General features: G+C 35.6%; 2 protein-coding genes across 5 annotated transcripts; one reads left to right on the top strand and one right to left on the bottom strand.

Moving 5' to 3' along the window:
- Nucleotides 1-4385: 4385 nt before the first annotated feature.
- LOC121416301 (junction-mediating and -regulatory protein-like) lies at nucleotides 4386-14370 on the bottom strand. 2 transcript variants are annotated; one of them, XM_041609847.1, is made up of 9 exons: nucleotides 14294-14370; nucleotides 10599-11517; nucleotides 9674-9846; nucleotides 8955-9120; nucleotides 8397-8593; nucleotides 7646-7732; nucleotides 6688-6783; nucleotides 5163-5688; nucleotides 4386-4603 (listed from the first exon to the last, which is right to left on the bottom strand). In XM_041609847.1, the coding sequence occupies exons 2-9, from the start codon at nucleotides 11509-11511 to the stop codon at nucleotides 4422-4424; spliced, it is 2340 nt and encodes a 779-aa protein (XP_041465781.1). In that variant the 5' UTR covers nucleotides 11512-11517; nucleotides 14294-14370; the 3' UTR covers nucleotides 4386-4421. The 2 variants fall into 2 exon arrangements, with proteins under 2 accessions (XP_041465781.1, XP_041465782.1); XM_041609848.1 differs by having other exon boundaries at nucleotides 14268-14334.
- A 63-nt stretch (nucleotides 14371-14433) lies between these two features.
- Nucleotides 14434-21351, top strand: LOC121416302 (transmembrane protein 186-like). 3 transcript variants are annotated; one of them, XM_041609851.1, is made up of 2 exons: nucleotides 14434-14510; nucleotides 19756-21351. In XM_041609851.1, the coding sequence occupies exon 2, from the start codon at nucleotides 19801-19803 to the stop codon at nucleotides 20557-20559; it is 759 nt and encodes a 252-aa protein (XP_041465785.1). In that variant the 5' UTR covers nucleotides 14434-14510; nucleotides 19756-19800; the 3' UTR covers nucleotides 20560-21351. The 3 variants fall into 3 exon arrangements, with proteins under 3 accessions (XP_041465785.1, XP_041465783.1, XP_041465784.1); XM_041609849.1 differs by having other exon boundaries at nucleotides 14448-14534; XM_041609850.1 differs by having other exon boundaries at nucleotides 14497-14578.
- Nucleotides 21352-21510: the final 159 nt, after the last annotated feature.

The following is a 21510-nucleotide window of genomic DNA, read 5'->3' as shown; positions in this document are numbered from 1 at the left end:
TTGTAGAGAAAGGTATACTAAAGAGGTGTGAACATTAAAAATTGGGGGATTCATGTACTTGTTTTCAAAATATCAGCACTTTTCTTGGAGCAAATTTGCTTTTAAAAATATTTTCTAAAAAGGTGTCAAGTAACTTCTATCTTCATAAAGAAAAATTCTACACCAATATCCCATTTAATCAAACTCAAGGTCACATTTGGCATACTTCACAGCACTGCAGAGTAAAGTCTTGTGAAGAGTAAGATGCGTTTAAAAAGTTGGTTTATTGATTATTTTCAGCTAATAGCTTCAATGTAATTCAAATTACACATCAAGATTTACTGTTGGAGTGCAGATGCTTGGAAAAATTACTCGCCTGTTCATTTATGGTGACGTCAACATGCATGGCGTAAAATATACACAGATAGGAATGCGCACAAACATAACTGGGGAACCTCCTCATGATAAAATCATTATCATTTGCCCCTATCAATAACACAAATATTCAGACTAGAAGCCCCCCAAAAGAGGCAAATATCTGTGAAGAAATTTTAATCTTACCTCAAAATACATTCTTGAAAATGTGTTTTAACCGTTTGCATTAATATATCCATTGTTGCACATGCCTATATCATGCTTGCCTACTAGTAACATAAAACAAATAATACATGATTGTTAGTCTCTGGAAACCAATAAAAAAGAAATTACAATAAATATCTTTCTACACCCCTAAGTGTATCAACAATCAAACCTTGTCGGGTAAATTGAACAGAACATGAACTTTCTTCAATAAATTTGTATCAAAGCTTAATCTTAAAAGCGTGCTTGAAACAAGAAAATGCTATGCAAATTTTCTGATAGTATCACAATTTTCTTTGGTTTCCTAAGTTAAAAAAAAACAACTGATAGAGCTTATTTTGCTGGTATGATTTGATATTATGATCTCATACAAAATTTTGTCAATGGTTTAAAAAGCATGCTTCCATACAATAACCAGCATTTAATACGCTCTCCATAGTTCACTATTAAGATAGTGATTACAAACAATAAGCATCATAGTATATATATTAATTACAATAAAATGCATTATAAAAGAAATAAAGAAAAGAGAAATGACTAATTGGAAAAGAGGGTAAATAGAAGTTTTAAGTAAAAGTGATATATGAAAACCCTTGAAAATATATATAATCGGATTTCTTTAAGAGTGGATGCCATGAGTATCTCTTTGGGTGAAAACCCACACTGGAGAGGACTGTATTATAACTATTATCACTATCAATACTTACAGTATTTAAATTTGTGGAGACAGAACCGATTACATGTACATTAACCAATTCACCTATAACATAAAAAAATACTTCAAACATGCAGAAAACTTCTGTAAGCCGGAGATGATGATCTTCTATCCCATCTTTTATCATTCTAATGCTAAGATGGCCTAACTTAGTTCATAAACCTATTTTGCACTTTGTCAAATTAAAGTTAATATCACCCAAAGTTCATCTAATCATATAGGTTAAGTGGGGTTAAAACATTCTGATATTAGATATGGGTATGGCCTAACTGGAAATAAGAAAAATTGTACACGTGTTAAATGGCAATTAGACTAAATGTGTAGGATACCATCTGATAGTAGATGAACCAAGATTAGGCCTTGAAATCAAACTAAAGTAGACAAAATGGGAGTACCCCCCCCCCCCAAAAAAAAGAGACAGATTTATCCTCTTTAGTCATACTGTGTCTTTCACATTTCGACCACAAGTTGCATTTTAAGTATATAATGGGTGGAAGGGCCGTGGTATAGTGGTTCTGACTCTCGCCTTGTAATAAGTGGGTCATGTTTTCAAATCCCACCACTGCGAGGCATTAATCCACTCTACGCCACACACTCATAAAATAGGTACAAAGTTAGATGAGAAAGTTGCGACTGACTGGAATAGTCCCTAGGGGAATGGAGGATTTGCATACACTGTAAGCAGAAAAGACTGATAAAATCCTATGACCAGGGTAACAATAAATCCGCAAGCAATTAGGTATGTACAATGCATGTCTTATCCGCATTAAAAATAACCACATTATTAGATGAGGGTAGTATCCAATCCTATTCAGGATACCAGGGCCCTGTTGTACAAAGAGTAACGATTGATCGGATCAATCATAACTCTATGGAAATCCATCAGTGTCATAAGTTTTTCTACAAAAAATTTGCACAATGTCCTTTTTATGCAAAGAGAAGCGCAGTGAATTTTCAAGAAAACAATGAATGCATGAATATACATCACAGCCAGAAAATGCTTTGAACAAACAAGTTTAATAGATGTTGACACTGCTGGCGGTCCATAGTTGTGATTGATCGGATTGATCAATCATAACTCTTTGTACAACAGGGCCCAGATTACACAACATAGTATTCAGGGGATGAGTGAAATGTTATTGTATCTATCCACCACTGCTATTCTAGCATGGTCCTACGTCACTAAAGGGCAGCCCTGTACAGATGAACTGAGTGGGATAATAGGCTTGTTCCGAGGGTTCTTTTGTGTCCTTTCATTCGGAGTTCAAAGAGTACTTGCACAGACTTATACAGATGTAGGTTGTTGAAGAACTACAAAAGAACTCTTGAATTAAGCAACCCATCCCCATTTAAGCTGACCAAGTCATTGATGCAGGACATAATACTGGATAGTCAGAGGTCATCAAGTTTTGGTTGTATAAAATGAAAAAAGAAATACAGGTATAGAATGGTCCCATTGGTCATCACTCTGAACTCCAGTAATGGTCAAAGTCTGGGCTAACATTATTGGGGAAAATATGTGTCATATATTTTAATTCACACTGAAAGCTTCTTTTGAGTTTACTTGGATCAACCATGGTTCAATGTTTGGGAAAACTATTGCAATGCATTCAAGAATGTTTTTAATATTTTGATATCCAAATGTGATCAAAATGTGATGATAACTTTTTGATTAATCTATAGGGATGCATCACACTTGGCTACAAATAGTATAGGATTTGTATAGCGCATGAATCCACCTTGTTAGGTGCTGAATGTGCTCCTATATTACCCCGGCTAAGCTAATCTACCTATTCCGGTTAGGAATCGAACCCACGTCCCTTAGTGTGAAAGACCAAAGTCTTATCCACTAGACCTCAACGCACCCCCCCCACGGCTAATCATGTCTAACCATAGTACAACTTTAGATTACGGTTAAAGTTAAAATGGAGATTAGAGGGCCCTTAAGTATGTTTCTGAGCATATCAGCTTTCTGCCAATACCTTGTAAATGGACAATATTAAAGGACAAGTCCACCCCAACAAAAACTTGATTTGAATAAAAAGAGAAAAATTTAACAAGTATAACACTGAAAATTTCATCAAAATCTGATGTAAAATAAGAAAGTTATGACATTTCAAAGTTTCGCTTCATTTCACAAAAACAGTTATATGAACGAGCCAGCTACATCGTAATGAGAGAGTCGATGATGTCATTCACTCACTATTTCTTTTGTTTTTTATTGTTTGAAATATGAAATATTTTGATTTTCTCGTCATTGTCATGTGAAATGAAGTTTCATTCCTCCCTGAACACGTGGAATTCCATTATTTTAACATTATGTGCTTCAGGCAAGGAGGTCCTAATCGTCAAATTCGTAAGAATTGAAATATTGTATAATTCAAACAATAAAAAACAAAAGAAATAGTGAGTGAGTGACATCATCGACTCTCTCATTTGGATGTAACTGGCTCGTTCATATAACTATTTTGTTAGAAATAAGCGAAACTTTGAAATGTCATAACTTTCTTATTTTACATCCGATTTTGATGAAATCTTCAGCATTGTGCTTGTCTGATTTTTCTCTATTGATTCAAATCAACATTTTTCTGAGGTGGACTTGACCTTTAATGACATTAATCATCAGCATTCGTAGGCTGAATGGCTACCCTGATCAGGCACTCAAGGAATTCCTTCTACCTAGCGAGTGTTTACAAGCAACTTTACAAACAACTGGTGATCCTTTCTGAGTATCGTATGTTATGCGGACCAAATTTTTGTCGCTCCTACGAAAGATTCACAAGTCTTTCGTAAAGTCGCTGTAACTTACAATCAGCTTATGAAATACCAAGATCAGACCTGTCAACCTCTGGGAATGAAAAAGTGTATTCTGAGATAAAAAAAAAGTGTATTTTTCCCCAAAAAAGTGTCTTTCATAAAAAATGCATAATGCACTCGCTCAAACATGTGTATATCTCACCCTGGTTTTAACGAAGTGATTGGAAAAAAAAACAAGTTACCTGAAATTACATTGATCTAATAACAATATTTGTGTAAGTTTTATGACATAGAGACATAAAGAGATGATTTTTCTCAATAAATTACGATTTTGTAAAGAAAAAAAACATGCTGGTTGGCAGGTCTATAAGATAATATAGCAAGCCTTCTCCTAAAGAAAGTCATCATCTGAGTCACATGTGTCAATGGTTTCCACTTGAGATCTAAGTTTACTGATTGCATTGAAGAGTTCAGAATTCTCCCAGTCGGTCTGTTTCTGAGACTGACCATCACCCTTGACCTGTCGAAGCTTCACACCCTGACGAATCAGATTTAATGTATCCATCATGGGATCTAAAACAAAAAGGACAAATAACAAAGGGAAAATCATAAAATTCAAGGTCAGATCATTTTAAAGAGGGTTTCATCGTAAAAATCACTAAATTTGCAATGCAAGAAGTTTTGGTGCAGAGCATCGGTATCTTTATATTCATGCAAGAAAACAATTTGAGGATAATCAATAAAATAAGTCAATTTCACTTCTTAATACACTCCTAATACATCCTTTTTCATCATTTCTCTTCTTTTATTAAGCAAAAAAGGGGAAATGCAGAATTAAGAAAAAGAAGTAAATAAAAATAAGTAAATCATTAGATGCAAAAAGTACATTCTGACATTCAAATAACATGTCCCAAATATATTTAGAATTATATGAGATTGACATTCACTTGAATTCAAGGGAAAGTTTGTTTAATGGAGAGTTTGAATGATTGTTTGTATTCAAATTCGACAAGGAAGAATTAAAATGAAATTTACGAGATTTGAATCATAAGGTCAAGATGAGCATTTCAAATGTTTAATTGAGAAGTAGGCACTGACAAATCCATGTTACAAAATAAAAGCTGAAATTGACCTTTATTTGGTTTATGTGTAGCACCTCCGTCAGTATCTGTTCTCTTTTGAAGTCTCTTTCTTGCTGTAAGGATGCTTCCTAAATCAATACCGGATGAAGGAGCAGTCTCGGCTTCTCTCTTTACCTTCACACCATCTGGTGATCTCCCTTTAACACCTGTCTTGGATGCCACACCCAGCTGTGAGCCTGGGGGTGGTGGTGGTGGGGGTGGGGGTGGGGGTGGGGCAGGAGCAACAGGTGGTGGTGGTGGAGGCGGTGGTGGTGGTGGAGCATTCACTGGTGGACCGGCAGGAGGGGGGCAAGGAGGAGGCGGGGGCGTATATTTGGAAGATCCTGGTGACTTTGATCGGGAGTTCTTTGCAGCAGTGGGTGAGGAGCTCGGCTTGGATGACTTCACTCGTGAACCAAGTTTGGATTTTGAAATTCTGGAATCTGTAGAAACTGATGATTTACTTCTAGGTTTGGTTTTGTCCTCTTTAGTTTTATTGAATTGGTGGGGCTTGATCATCTTTGGACTTGGGTATTTCTGTTTTAAAAAATGAAGAGAAAAATTAAAAAAAAAAAAGAAATGGAAAAAAACAAACACACGATAGCGCTCTGGGAAAATACACATGTGTACTTTATCATTATATACAAACAAATCTGTAGTAAAGAAGTAAAGATGTAACAGGGGGCTATATTGTCCATAATGTTTTCATTTAAAGTATTAGTATTGATTTAAATTAACCATCATAACATTAATGTTATTAAACCAAATCTTGTCAAAAACAAAAAATATCAAGCCTGACAAAATTGCAAGGGTGACTGATGAATCTGACCAGTTTGAGAGAAATCAAATCAATAAATTTACTGAGTGATTAGTTTCATGATAAATTACAAATATAAAAGCTATGCACTAAAACCAAATACAAAGTGTACTATCCAACAAACTTTAATTAATACAAGGCATAAGCAATGTTGTGTCTCACCCACATGTGAAAGTAACCAGAAATATTGTGTTTTGCAAGGGCATGCAACAGAATTGTATCAAATGTTCATTGTGAAATAACTGGGATGGAATAACATTTTGTCATAAAAGTCTTGCATGTAGACTTTAGTGTTGACCTCAAAATGACCTTTGACCTTACCATGTGACTTACGAACACAATAACATGCAGGTCTCCTAATTACTGCTACAACCCAAGTTTGATGGTACCATTAGTGCTTTGTAAAACAAAAATAAAGTACACTCTGCAATGAAAAGGCATCATTTTTATTCCCAAAAGAGCAAGATCTTATGAAATATCTATAAACAATCATTACTTTAGGCAGCATGAGTTTTATCAATAATATTGGCGATATCTAAAGTAATTAAAACAAATGCTTGGCATTATCAGATTCAATCATTTTCTTATGTGCTACAATCGCATGTATAGATATACAAAGAGGTTTTTCAACAGAGTTTGTTCAATGAAAAAGGCCTCATGTTATTCCAGATTAAGTTAAAACTTTGGAATGTCCCATCATGACCAGCTTGTATCCTTACCATATTATAATTCTTTAATCTTTCTAGTGTCTTCTGTCTCTCAGTATTGAAGAAATCTTTTTTCTTCTGTTCACTCGCTGCATGTTGATCACGTTTCTGTAAGATAAAATGAATAAAGTTATCTCTGTAATTTTGATTAAACATCACCTGTGTATTCTTTAGCTCTCCAGAGATTACTTTACACCAAATTTGATTAGCATTTTTGGTCTTAAAAGAAAAGCTTTTTAATTCTGCACAGCCTTAAGTAAAAATCTGCTACACAAAAGACTTTTGGAGAAGCAATCTTTACACACATGTGGAGCAAATTGCGATGCAATACCATGAAAGTAATTCCCTACTCTCAATGTATCCCTTGCTCTAAAATGCAAACAACATTCTAATGCAATAATCTTTGAACAGATGCAGCAAGGCACCTTAACAAAAGTCAGAGCTGTGTCCAGAATTCCATCTCAATTCTCATCCACCGATTCAATTTTGGCTGTAGAGTGGTTTGCATTGTGGTCAATACTTGCGGATCCAGTGAGGAAATTTGTACTGTAAATCAAATCAAAAGGCTAATAAAAGACTGTTCAAGCAAACTCTTGATACATCCAAGGGCCATTTCATAAAGTGTTTGCAAGTTACGCTTGATTTCATGCAATTAGTGACATTTGAGCTAAATGATCGCTATGGATCGACTGGGCACCAAAGAACATGTTACAGATGTATGCAACTTATGAACAGCTCTTTTGGCCAAACAACATATGTACAAAGGAACTTTTTCACTAAAAGCCCGAGGTGGATATTGGGGGAAACAGAGGATGGACTTCTAGTCCTAGGCGACAACTGTGGAAATTTCCTTGTGTGTTGGGTCTTATGCACTCTTGCTAGAGACTTTACCAGGGCTTGCTCAAATTTACGATCATTACACTGGATTGTATTGTACTGAGCTAAAGAGATGAAAAGCTTTCTTACTTACCATTTGGATCTTATGATGAATCTCAAAGTCTTCCTCTTTCTTCCTAATACTGGCACTTTTTTCACTGTTTTGGTTCTTACAAATTTGCTGCAATAAAGGATGACAATTGTACAAGAAACAAATGTTCAAGTAAATCAACATGATAATGTCGTGTTTTAATTTGAGATTCATTTAGGTTCTGAATTTATTTTCACTACTTCACAATTTTCAATATGATTACTGAATGTGTTATTCTAATAACAAATCAGTGTTTAAGTTTAAATTTTCTGCTTCATCAGGTTGACCTACTTTACTATGTTTGTGTTGTTTATCCCTGTCACTGATACTAACATCGATGGTTGTTTTGAGTCATATTTGTATGGTTTTTTATATAAAATATAGATAATTTATATGTGGATTTAACATTTTTGTCTTTTGAGAAGGTAATTTTTAAAAAGTCAGCAAGTAAAAAAAAAACATAAATGAAATAACACCTTAAGTTTATTTTGACACATAATTTCAAAAAATAAATTTATTAACATAGATATATCTCTTAAAATCCTGCAGTTACATTAATTTTCTCCATGCTTAAGTATACATGAATGCATATTAATACACCTAGAACTTCTAAGAGAAAATTGAAGAACAAAAAATATTGGTAGACCGACAAGATTCAGTTTAATAATGGCTCGCAATTACCACCTTGACCTAGACACAATTACCAGCTTACTAAAAGATTCTGAAAATACAAGACATTCAGATCAGATCTTACCCTGTTATTTCTAAGTTGAGCTTTCCTCTTGTTGATACGTGCAAGCCTTGCTCTTAAAACCTTTGACCTTGCATACTTCTCTTCCAACGTCCTACTCTCCTCCTCTCTGATTGGCCCCTCCTCCTCCGCATCAGTATCTAATTCCAGGTCCTCCATGTTCTCAACAGCATCATAGAACATCACGTTATCCTCCGCTTCTGTTATCAAAAGGAAAAAATACAAATAGTATTATGTGCTCAAAAGCATTCATACACTCAGCATTTTTTTTTTCAGGTAGATGTAAACGAGGCATTCTGAAGTGAATATGGCTTTACGGGTTTTAGTTAGATTCATTATTTGTCTTTGGATTATATCCATATGTAACATAATCAAACTATAATTTACAAGTCAAGTTACTCTTATCGAAAGCTAAATCATAATTTTCAATCACTCCTAGGCGAGTCGATATATTTAACTTCGATTGCATATGTGTAAAGTAATGCATGGGGATAAAACCATTTACACGGATTCAATTATCATCAAAACATTCTAGGTGGAATATAAATAATGAATTTTTACCCTGGATTTCTGTTTGGAGTTGTTTGAGTTGTCTGCTGCATTGAGATTCCTGATCCTGTAGAATACTAAGCTGTGTATCAAAGAGTTTCATCTGAAGATCAAAGGCTTTTCTTTGTAACCTTTCAAACTCCTGTTGAAATCCTGCACCTTCATCTAAACATGCCAGCTACAATGAAAATGAAATACAAGGGTAAAGGCATTTGGTCAAACTGGGATTACAATCTTAATATTTGAATAATTTATTTTTTACATTGGATGACTAATAATGCCCCTGCTTTTTTATTCGTTATTCATTCTGTTCTATTTTCCCTGGGTAGTCTCTACACATTTTGATTTTTATTTATTCAAATGAGCCTTGCAATCTATGAATCTGCAAGTGGTGACTCTCCACTCTAAAGTACAAAAAAGTGACTTTTTCAGAGGCTGCTTTGATCAGCCCAAATCACAGAGCACTAAGGGTGAAATAGAATATTTGTAATTCTGTAGGCTATAGGCCTACTGTAGGGAGCATACACAGAAGTGTCAAGTGCTCAAGACTATGAGGTACATGTACATGGTCATTGTAGCAGATTTTATCACATCATGGTTGATTTCAATGTAAGTATTAGTAATCAATAGTTATATACTGTATACCCCAAAAGAAATAAGGCACTGGTCAATTACAAGCATCAATTGGCATTCAATATTTCCTACTAACAAACAAACTAATGATTACTTACATCTTGTTTAATCTTGCCCAGTTCATGCTTGTATTTATCTCTTTTTGCTTGAAGAAGCTGTAGCGAGTCTTGTGAGAGAGTCTGCTGTAGGCTGGCTAGACGCTCCTCTCCTCCCATCTCCCATGATGCTTTGCCAAATTTCTTACTGTCCATTTTCATCTGAGTGACGACAGCTGGTATAAGTGGAGTTTGAAAACATGAAAATAATAATAAGTGATTTTCATAGTACTTGAGTACTTGGGTGAGCACATAATACGCTCGCCTGTAACGTGGAAAATGGAGTTATTGGTCAAGCAAGAAAAGTGGAGGGTGGCGACTTGACCTTTTGACCTATAAATTGATAGGCTTCCTGGGATCTATGCTAGTATCATACAAACCAAATTATATGAGCCTAGGTTAAGTTAAACTAAAGTTATCGCAATTACAAGGACTTCAGAAGAATGAAAATGGGCTAAACATTCCTGGATTCCATGCTAGTATCATACACACCAAATTACATGTGCCTATGTTAAGTTAAACGGAAGTTATCGCATTTACAAAGGAAAGTTAACGTACAGACGGACGCAGAGCATGATACCATAATACATCCTGTAGGACAGGCATATAAAAAGTGATTGAATGGTACACACGCTTCTCAAAGAAAATGACAAGGATTTTTATTAAAAGTAATTAGTATTACATTCCATCATCATCTATTGTATTTGAATTCAATGATATTTATTTACAAAACAATGGTCCTTAAATGGCAGGCATGAATTTGGTAACATTTGACAAAAATATGGTAACCTTTTTTTATGGGCACAGTCAATTTAGAGTGAAATTAATGTGAATTTATTTGCATCAACCCCTCAATACCTAGGTTACGTAAGTCAAGACAGCTTTTGTGAATTTAGACCAATATTTTCTTATCTGCTTTTAGATTTACCTTTTGTCGTTTTCATACACTCTTCAAAATAGTTTATCCTCAGCTTGTTGATGGCATCAATCGATTCCACATAGTGCTCCTGCCATTCACTGTACTCCATGGTACATCTCTCCCTTCCCTGCGTACTCATAGACTCGTCCTCCAGTCTCTCTTGTAAATTCAGTAAATGATCAAAAGCTAGTTCCCTAAGGTCTAGATAAGGTTGGAGGTAGAGATTGAACAGTTCAGCCTGAGCTGATGCAAGATCACTTAGAATCCCATCCTCCTTCTCGTAGATATCCATCATGTCCTTCATTTTCTTAATTGAAGAGTGCTTCTTGTGAGATGTTGCAAGCTGCTCCTCCCACTTGGTGACGTCAGCTTCATAAGCATCTTGCTTCAATTTACCATAGCTCTCCACATAGCCCTCGATACCAACATGAGAGTTGAAGAGGGTATCAATCACAAGTTTCTTCCCGGCGACTTCAGCTGCGGTTCCAAGGTATCTCACCAGCTGTTGGTCAAAGTCATCAGGAATCTCAATGTTGTACACCCAGCTCCAGATGCCACGGGGGTCAAAGGGTAAAGATGGAGGATAGTCAGAAAGCTCAGGTTTAACAAGGCACATCTGTTCATGGGCATACTGCAATTCTTGAATGGACATGAGGGTTGTCCAACCTTCTTTGGTTCCATTCTGCGAAGGTCTACCCTTGGGGTCACCAGGTTGAGGAGTACATGTTTTTTTCCCTGGAGCTCCAACATTGAGGGTTCTTCGTATCACCCGTTGCTCCTCTTCATGGCAGACAATGGCAACCTTGTGAAGCTGTTCGTTCCATGCTACCTTGAAACGGAGATGTGACGTTTTAGCTTCAGAGGTTTGGAATGGATCCGGTTGGATAGCTACCCAGTCTTCTGAACTAATTTGTCTCTCCATGATACTCTGTAAGAATAATGAAAATAAGAATTAGAAAATTTATAGGGTGCAGGTAATAAGAATCTTGAAAGTGCTGAAAAACTTGTGAAAATTTCCCCCCTTTTGTGGAAAGCCTTCGATCTTGTTTCCAGCGCGTGCATGTTTAATTTTCTTATATCAGCCTCTAAATGTATAGTGATATGATGAATTCCATGACTAGGTCCTTTAGGCCTAGCCATGAGGCCAAGAGGAGGCTTGGTACAAGAAATTCTCTATTAAGATTCTTTCGTTGCATCTTCCCATCATCTGCACTGAAGACTGAAGAGCACATACATCCAGCCCTGGAACCAGACGTGGTTAGCATTTCAGCAAGTGGATATTCCATGTACTCCATATGTGCCTGGAAATGCATGTAATACATTAGTCCATCCCTATTATGCTATACTGTGTGGGCTTGTGGCTAAAAATAGGCATTTTAAAGTCTTTATATGTTGACCTACATGTAGACTGTTGAATCTTTGTTTGTGAGAAGCCCTGGAAACACATTGATAATCAACTTGGCTGCCAGAAAATGTGAAGATGTTGCTACATTTAACTACATTGTGCACTAAAAATATAGAAAGAATATTTGAGGCCAACTCACTTACTGACTTTTTGGACACATGTCTAACGTTACAGCACAAATCTAGTGCCAGTCAGAAAGTCAAAAAGTCAGTAGGTATCCATAGGCGGATTCAGGAGGGGTGGCCCGCCCCCCCCCCCCCCCCCTATTGGCAGAGCAAAAAAAAAAGGGGGGAAAGTGAAAATAGGAAAAAGAAGGTGAAAGAAAGGAGGAAAAAAAGAAAAGGAAAAAAAAGAGGGAGACGAGTGAATAAAATAAGGTCAGGGAAAGACTTAGAAAATGATTTCAAAATATATATTTCATGTAACTTTATTAAATTTTCGCTCGCACTTCGCACTCGCATAGCCTGTCCGATGAGATACATATCTTGCTCAATAGGCTGATACGTAGCTTAAAATATCACGTTTTGAAGTCAACATACAAAACATATTTCAGCTCAGACATCGAGCTTTTATCCTTTTTTGATTTACAAATTGATTTTTTTGAAGTGCTCTGTAAAATGTCTGTTATATGGTGTGAATATCATTTGCAGCGTTTGGCACTGTGTGCTCAAATTATTTGATTTGCCAAGTAGGCCTACATATTGTCTTAATTTATTCCATAAGATTCTTTATATATTAATTTTGTAACAAACTAGTACTTAAAATCCCCTTTTTTGAAGTTTATCAAAAATTTCATCTCATGATTTGCGCTCGCATTCATAGTTAAAAATATATTAACTCATAAATCCTATTCATGATAACAAAAGTGCCTAAATATCCAGTTTTCAGGCCTCAAAAGTCAACAAATTTCACTCACTCATTAGGCTTATACATTAATAGATATGATAAAATTTTCATGAATTCCTAATAACTAAATTGTCCCTTTTTCAGAAAGGAATATCGAAAAGTTTCATATCACGCTTAGGAAGAGAAATAGGAAGATAGTCATCCTTTTCATATGATGACAAAAGTATCTTAGGCCTAGAATGTCCAGATCCTAGGTAAAAACAATGATAAAAAATATCAGTGTGCGCTTCACAATCGCATCATTTATTAAGTGCTATCCAAATTCACTTCACAATTTCCCTACACAGTGCTTTTGATGGTGCGTGAATTCACCCTCATACCGGAATATCAAATATTTTCCGCTCGCGCCTTGCACTCAAATTATCAATTTTCATAATAAACAATGAAATGTATTCAGAATTCCCAGATTCTGTCTAACTCTAAACACACGCAGGCATGTTTATTGAGATATACACAGCTTGATCTTTATTCGAAACATGCTATAATTATCCAGTTGCACTCGCATTATGTATTAGGAAGATCAGATATTTTTATAACTATACCGTTTATTTCAATAAGTGCTTAGAAAGTCAACTTTATATATAGGTCCGAATGTCAAAAAAATTTCAGCTCGCGCTTCGCGCTCGCATTATCTAAAAGTTGAAATATGTATTGTTTTAATGGCTAACTCCAACTCGTCCTTAACATGGATAAGTGTGAATTATATAGTTTTTATAGGCCTATAATTTTTCAAATGTTATGTCAAAATCTATCAGAAACTTTGATTTTTTTTCATTAAAATGTCAAAATTTTTGCTCGCTCGCAACTTCTTATTAAATTTACGCAATATGCCGTAACAAGCCCCCATCAAAATGTTTGGCTCATTATGCCACTGAGACAACCCCTTCAAAAAAACAAAGAAAAATCAACTTTGTCTTTGAGCGACCGATCGGGGAAAATATAGGTGAAAAAAATTTCGGGCCCCCCCCTATTGGCGGGAGCTGGATCAGCCCCTGGATATCTATGGTCTACTTTAGCTTTGGTGAACAATTTGCAATGTCACTCAGCTCACACAGTCACAGACACAATCTCTGCCTACATGTAGTTACATGTACTAGTATTAAACCCAGCAGATCAGAGGAGAGAGCTCCGGCCTGCGGCCGCGGAGCTCTCTGGCTTGGCCGGGTTACCTTCAACAACAAGACAGTTCTGCTAGTGCTACTACTACTAATGCAAAGTTAACGTTCTTAGTTACGTTACAAATCATACAAATACAACTACTACTGAGTACTACGACAATAAAAGTAAACAATCACAAAGACTGAAAAAAAGACGGAAGATTATTATCATGGATAAGATTTAAGAAAATGAGATCCAATATCAGTTACATTTACAACAAAAATGAAATTAAAACCTGAACTGCTCCTCAGCTTCGAGCAATGTAAATAATCATGACGTCATCTCCCTTTAAAGGCTTTAAAGACTGTGCTCTTATCTTGATTTTATAAGTGTAGGCCTGCCTACGCTCGATTCTACATGTCAGCTATATCATATGAAAACAAGAACCGGTACTGGAGGCTGAGCTCAGAGAAAGTAGCCCAGTCAAATCAATGTCTGCTCACATGTGAAGGGTAGGTGAAAGAGAAACTCGAAAGGTATTCAGCTGTTATTTATCGACCATTCTATCCTTTTAAATTTGGTTCGTATTTATTTCAACCGCCGAAAATATTTATATGCTTACATGCACTTTTTTTTTTAGCTTAGTCTTAGAATACATTTTGTCCTATTCTCATGACATGGCAGCTGCTATGTACTGCTGTTAACTGTTGTTAGGCCTACTGTCTACCATTCTAAAACTAGTCCCACACATATGTTTTCGTGGACGTGGAGAAGAAAAACGTTCTTTTAAGTTAAGACTTATATTATATATTACAGAAACACATCATGACACCCATATACATGTAATGTTTGGACCTCATTGGTACTAGGAGTGATGACACCAATCTTTCATGACATTGCAAATTTCATTCCAGTTTAGCTTTTTCAGTTTTTGGAGCTGCAACTTTGCAAGAAGAATTATCGCATCAAGTATCATAACACGAAATTTACCTGTTTTTCTTTTTTTTTGTAAGCTTCACTATAGTCTATAGACAGCTGGCCGCCGTCTGTTTTGAGAGTTTTTTGTTTTTTTAATATTTTTTTAAAATTTCTCCTTGTACACAGACGGCTCGCTATCATTCAGCCACCATTACATTAGGGACTTACAATGCAAAATCCCCCGTCGGGGCTCTCCAATTTTTGTCTTTAATGAATCAAACTTTTGAAAATTAACACGACCGAAATACGAATTAATATTCCTTCTTGGCATTAATTGCAAGAAAACGGGAAAAAAATCAAGTTGAAAGGAACAAAAACAGTGACTTTGGCTTTCGCGCACCTTCACTTCCCTGTTTTATCGAACTTAGTACATAAACATATGGCCATTGAGTCCCCTGTACAGATCGCGCTAGAACTTCGGTCTCTGTATTTGGTAAGTGAAGCCAACAGAGTTCAGCTGCACACCAACATAACAGAGACTGAAGCTTTTGGTCTATATTTGCTAGTACCATAATACTACTAGGCTGCAAGCTATCAATATCAGACATTACGTTTGTCTTAATTGGTGCATTTACTGACGCAGCACGACAGAGGCCACGGCTCTAACGTTACTTAGGCTCACTCATTCAATGAACAAGGTAATATGATATAATCTTGTTCTCAGTTACATCTCCCTGTGTGGCAAAATAAGGGTCACAATGTTTGACCTATTTTCTCTTTTTCTTTGGGACAAATACTTGATTTTTTTACACTGACAGTTTCCATTACACATATTCATCATACAACTTGGCTCTTCAGTAAATTTGATTCCTTAAACGATTTTTTTCTTAATTTAAAATAGAGATTGAAAAATGAAAATTTTCTTGCCATACATACATTCCACCAATAGAGGGAGTCCACAAAAATACGCTCAAAATTCAAGTTTTTGAGTGCTCTGGTAAATACAAAAATTATTCCCAAGTTACTAATGAAAAATGAATTGCAACTGTAAGGAAATTAGTAATTTTGGTCACAAAGTGATAATTTAATGATTTTTTAAAGTGTGTGCTATGTACAGCATTGGCATACCATAGTCCTACCTGTAGATTCCCCACAGACAGGATGGTTGCAGTGGACAAGTGCTTAGGCTAAGGTCTTGTTCATTGAATGAGTGGTCTTAGGCACTCATTAAATGAACAAGGCTGTGATATAACCTTGGTAAGGCAGAGCTCAGAGCAGACTTGCTCAGACTGAGATTGTAATGATTGTCTGTTTTTGTTTTCCTCAAACACCTTCATCCCCTAGTATTTTTTTTCATTTTTTAATGCTTTAAGGGACTACTTTAAGTGGTGAAATTACACAACACTTGTGCCCTTTTGATACTAATTTTTTCCAATTCAAATACTTTATACCCCCGAAGCCCTGGACTCGTCTGTGTAATATTAGGCAGAGGATACTCTCCAATTAAATGGGGTCGCAATGGCACTCCAAATAAAAGGGGAAAAAATAAATAATGTATTAACCTCGATTATAGGGATGAAGGTCTATCTTGACAGAATCCTGACATCGAGGCACAAACTGGACCCTCAAAAAAGGAAAACTTAGACCTCCATCCATGTCACGTTCGTTCTCGGTATCGATCGGGCATTTTGTTTTCAATTTTGAAAGAAGGAGATACAGACAAGACAGAACTATTCCTTTTTTGAGGGTGTTAATAATAACACAGTCAAAGGACTAAAAGGGATCGATCGTACAGTTCATAAATAATGTCAAATTTCATATTTATAATCTAAAGAATGAATTAAGTAGTATGTATTGAAGTAGACAGGAATAACTGTCGTTTCTGGGTACTTAACAATTTCTGACATTTTACTATCAGCCCCATTCAGTATTGGTGGGTGGAGCCAGCATAGTTCAGTGGAACAACCAATTTACAGAGACTGAAGCTGTTTGTCTAGTATTATGGGGGAAGTTCCTAAAAGTGCCCGTGGGAAATATTTTTTTTTCCTTGAGGAAATGCAAGTGGACTGTGATCAAATTCCCTAGAGTGTTTTATAGAAATGTTGATCCTTTGATCTGATGTTGCCTGATAATTAAGGATATAAGAATTGTAACTAAAAATGTTGTGTGATTAAGGGGCACCTTATTTGTAATTTGTTATTGAAATATCCTATAGGGGATCAGTTGAGTAATTAGGTGTAAAACTACTAAGGAATTCTAAGAATTGAGTTACAATGAATGGAATTCATTATTGATTGAGTAAAAATGAATCATAAACAAATAAGCCCATGTACTGTACAAGCTGTTATTAATTTCGTGTACAGAATTTTTCGCGATTCGCGGGGGTCCCGACAGTTTTGCGGGTTGTTAAATTCGTGATCGGAAGATGTACAAAACACTTCCACAGCATTACAAAGAAGCAAAGCTAGTGCAAATCATGTGTAAATCTATTCTCAAAGTTCCCATGGTGATGTGTGTTTTGTACATAAATATGTCCCTGTAAAAACAGTTACAAAGTAAGGAAAAAGATGGCATAAATTTCTTTTTTTTGTACCTTTAGATCTGGAAATTCATCCTGTCATAGTTTGATCTGTAATCCATACGGTAAAGCAATCTTCGTAATTCTTTTTTTTTTAGATTAATTTCTCAAAAAATTGGTATAAGTGCAAAAATGTTGAATTTTGTGAACAGAACCTGCACCTCTCAAAAGCTCTGGTCATGTGACTTATGAATATTAATGAGTATGCAAATAGCTGCCAATACGTGTGTAAAGAATCATTCAGATGACAATAAAATCAAAATATTTCATGGAATATACAGTGAGTGAATAAATATTGATAAAATTATATTAGAAAATAGTTGAGGCTCTGATTTTGTTACTGAGAAATAAAAAAAGTGAAATTCTAGTTAACTTTTTTAATCACTAACTGTACTTTCTAAACATACATATAGAGGTGCATATCTTAACCTTTTTACTTAATGGTATGTTTTCAATACCAAAGCTTTGCTGTTGGGGATATTGCCACTGAATGATAAATGTGTTGATATTTTGCATGCTGTTGAATTCGCCAATCGGAAATTCGCGAATTCCGCGAAAAATAAAACCCCTGCAAAAATAACAGCTTATACAGTATGGTTGCAGTCTATTTGATTTCTACACTGTAACAATGAGTCATATTGTTATTTTCATCTTATATTAGAAGTACAGTTCATCTCATTTAAGAGATATACATCTGTATCATATTTTCAGTTTTTTATTTCATACTGCATACAGCATTAAAGACCCTGACTGGTGTAAAAACAATCATATATCAAAATAAAGATAATGATTCATACAATACAAATATACCAAAATATTACATATATCTCCTTCCAATAGTTAAAAATATTAAATAAAAATCAAAGAAACTGCTCCTCCAAATTACGCTTTGATTGAGCACCCCCACGTCGCCTGGAAATGATGACGTCATGTTGTGTCTGGAGGGTTGCGATTCCATAGGTTTGTGTACAAAAGCATTGGGTATTTTCTTCCATTTCCATGTTATGAATCCATTTTTTTTTTCGTTTTCAGATGAAAATGGCACCCCTAAAAATTATTCACTGTTCAACTTGTTGTAAACCTACAACTATTCACTACCTTTTTGTGATTTCTTTGTTTGGCTCTTATTGGGCCTAAATTGCTATGTCAGGAAAAGTTTTTATACGTAATCAAAATGCAGATAGAATTGATATCTGTGCCAAATAAGCAGGAAATAAAATATGGCAAAAACTAGTTCAAAACTGTAGATTTCATAAATTCAAGCTTGTGGGAAAAAATATATGTGATATCCCTCTATGATAGAATTCAAGAGAATGAAATGCGTTATCTGGAAAACAAAAAAAATCACCAAGTTTTTCTGTGTACAAACCTATGGAATCACGACGCTTCTTACACAACGTGACGTCACGGTCTCGAGGCAGGTGAAAAACACAATAAAGCCTATTTTCTAAACGGGGTTCGAAGCCCGATAATTGGAATATTCTTAAGCAAAATATTCAGCTGGGAAGCAGTGAAAATGCATAAAGCATACCTTGCTGTATTTAGTAGCTTATAAGCTTTCGATTGGTATATAATTTGTCAGTTTCATTTTTGGGTCCGGTCTGGATCTTTAAATTGAGAAATATGAGTGTAAAACAGTGACTCATCTTATATTTTCCCATAGAGTCCATGTGAGTATTTGGTCTGGTGTCAAATATAATACATCGCTATAGTGGTTTCCCCTCAATTTTTTTCCTTTTATTTCTTTACAAATAGTGAATATATTCTAATCTCCCCAGAGTTGTGTTATACTTTATGTCTTATATATTTCTTTCTTTTTTTAACCCAGTAAGCAAAGCTGTGCAAAATGTACAAAAATGTACAGTTTTGTGAGATATTATTTTGTAGTTATTTCATTCACTTTTACTAATGTTTATGGAGAGACAATTGGACAAAATTTGCATTGTTTTTAGCCACTTTTCAAAAGGCTTCAGATGGCTACATAGCAGCTTTTAATATAAACAGGAGGAAAAGGGCTACAAAACGGCTCAAAGTGGCTCACTGTGCAACCATTTGCAGTTACTACAGTGTTCTGCCATTGTAAATTGTACTTGATTCTCCAATTTGGCTGATGTAATGTGCATTATTCAATATGACTTCTCATTTCCCTGGATAAATTCAACAGTACTAAAATTTCAGTCCTTTATATTTGTTCATTTCAATTTGAATACAACATCTTATCATATCTTATTATTATCATATCTCTTATTTTGCTATTGCAGGCAGGACCCATTATTTGATGTGAACATTTTCTTCAAGTCAGGGATATGACAATGCAGGTTCTAATGAAACTTTGCCAAGGGCAAAGAGCAGTGTGTCCAATTCTTAATCTATCTACAAAGAGTTTCATCAGGAATAAAGTATGGAAAGCATCATCTGTGCTTTCAACAAGGAACATTGCATCAAAAATGCAAGAACATTTTCTAACCACACACTTTGGCAGGAGTCCTCTTCGCTCAAGGAGTATAGTTTGTCTTGTCCAGCAGCGACTCCTAAGTACTTCAAGAGGAGTAACCAGCAAAGTAAGTGACATGGTTTCAGGTGATGAAGAGGATCCAGAATTCAAAGCATTCTACCGTCTTCCATCCATTGTTCAGCTGAAGATACTATCAAGGATCAAGATAGTCCAGACTGGATTAACACTAGCTCTCATCCCTCCTATCTATTACTACCATGATGCAGGTGTGTTGATGACATGGCAGCTTCAGTTCTCTGTTGGTATCGCAACCTTTGCCCTCTTCATGCTTTATGCCATGAGCTTCTTCCTAAGGCGAATGATTGGAGCGATGTACCTACATCGTGAAGGAGACATTATCAAAGTCTCCCATTTGACATTCTGGGGAGGCAGGAGAGATACTGTTTTCCCGGTAATGGATGTTATCCCCCTGAGCGAAGGAAGCAATAGAGCAGATGATGTACTCTTAAAGTTGGAGAGATACAGCACAAAGGATATCCTTTATTTCACCCTGCCATTTGGACGTGTCATTAATGCGGAAGCCTTTGAAAGCGTATTTGGTCAACCTTAATGATGCAAATCTATAAGTCTGTCAATGAACATAATTTTTGGCATAAACTTTTTCCAGTTTTTAGGGCAAACCCCCAGAAAAGTCTTCAATATGAGTTTTACTTTTGCAATCTGGAAATTAAGTAATGTTCATGTCCCTCCCCTCTCCTGCCCTGAGAAAAACTTGGCAAAAACCATATAAAACTTTATCCTGTTATATTATTTGGCAGGGTTCATGTATAATCATTTCAAAAACATTTAAGTTCCAAACAAGTAATACACATTTTGTTTATTTAGTAAGAGATTGAGCTCAATAATAAGTCCCCCCCCCACCGAGAAAAAAAATGTGATGAATCTAAAATGACATACTTGTATTTATTCTACACCCCCCCCCTCCCCTTAAAAAAATTATGTCCAGATTGTGCTTCCCTCTTGATACAAGAAAAAAAGTAACATGAATAAAAATTGTTTCCATTTTCTTGCATTCGATATCTAAGAGTCAAACAGCATCATGAATATGTTGCAGACAATACACATGTCAGATTTTGATACTTAAGTTTTGAGTGATATTCACATCCAGGTGCACTATGCATAAGTGAGATCTCTTTGAATATTGAATTTCATTCATCTTTGATTTATCTGAAAAACTACTTTAACTTGGCTGGCTCATTACTTTATGGGTGCTTATTGTATGTAATTGAGGGCACTATTTCATGTGAAATATATATTTAGTGGTTTCATGCAGTATCTGAAGAAGATAGGAGTGGGATTCTTCAAATTGTGAAATGCATTAAACAATTTTTAATATATAGTAACTAGTATGAGTTGTTCATTGGTGAATGAAATGTCATTTATGGAGTCATTACGACTGGAAAGGAAAAGGGGGCAATGGGAATTTGAAGGGTTACACTTTGTAATTCCGAAGGTTCTTTATTCCGAACGTTCGTAATTCTGAAACTCGTAAATTGCCTAT

The sequence above is a fragment of the Lytechinus variegatus genome, chromosome 5, assembly GCF_018143015.1.
Source record: "Lytechinus variegatus isolate NC3 chromosome 5, Lvar_3.0, whole genome shotgun sequence".
Taxonomy (NCBI): domain Eukaryota; kingdom Metazoa; phylum Echinodermata; class Echinoidea; order Temnopleuroida; family Toxopneustidae; genus Lytechinus; species Lytechinus variegatus.
This window is presented reverse-complemented; position numbering and strand designations above follow the sequence as displayed.

Bases quoted from the DNA above. Each gene is read 5' to 3' on its own strand.
- LOC121416301 (XM_041609847.1), bottom strand. From the start codon at position 11,511: ATGGAGAGACAAATTAGTTCAGAAGACTGGGTAGCTATCCAACCGGAT. The intron at 9,847-10,598 runs GTAAATCTAAAA...CACTTATACCAG, and splicing joins GTGTATGAAAACGACAAAAG to CTGTCGTCACTCAGATGAAA. The intron at 9,121-9,673 runs GTAAGTAATCAT...TTTTCATTGTAG, and splicing joins TGGGCAAGATTAAACAAGAT to CTGGCATGTTTAGATGAAGG.
- LOC121416302 (XM_041609851.1), top strand. From the start codon at position 19,801: ATGACAATGCAGGTTCTAATGAAACTTTGCCAAGGGCAAAGAGCAGTG.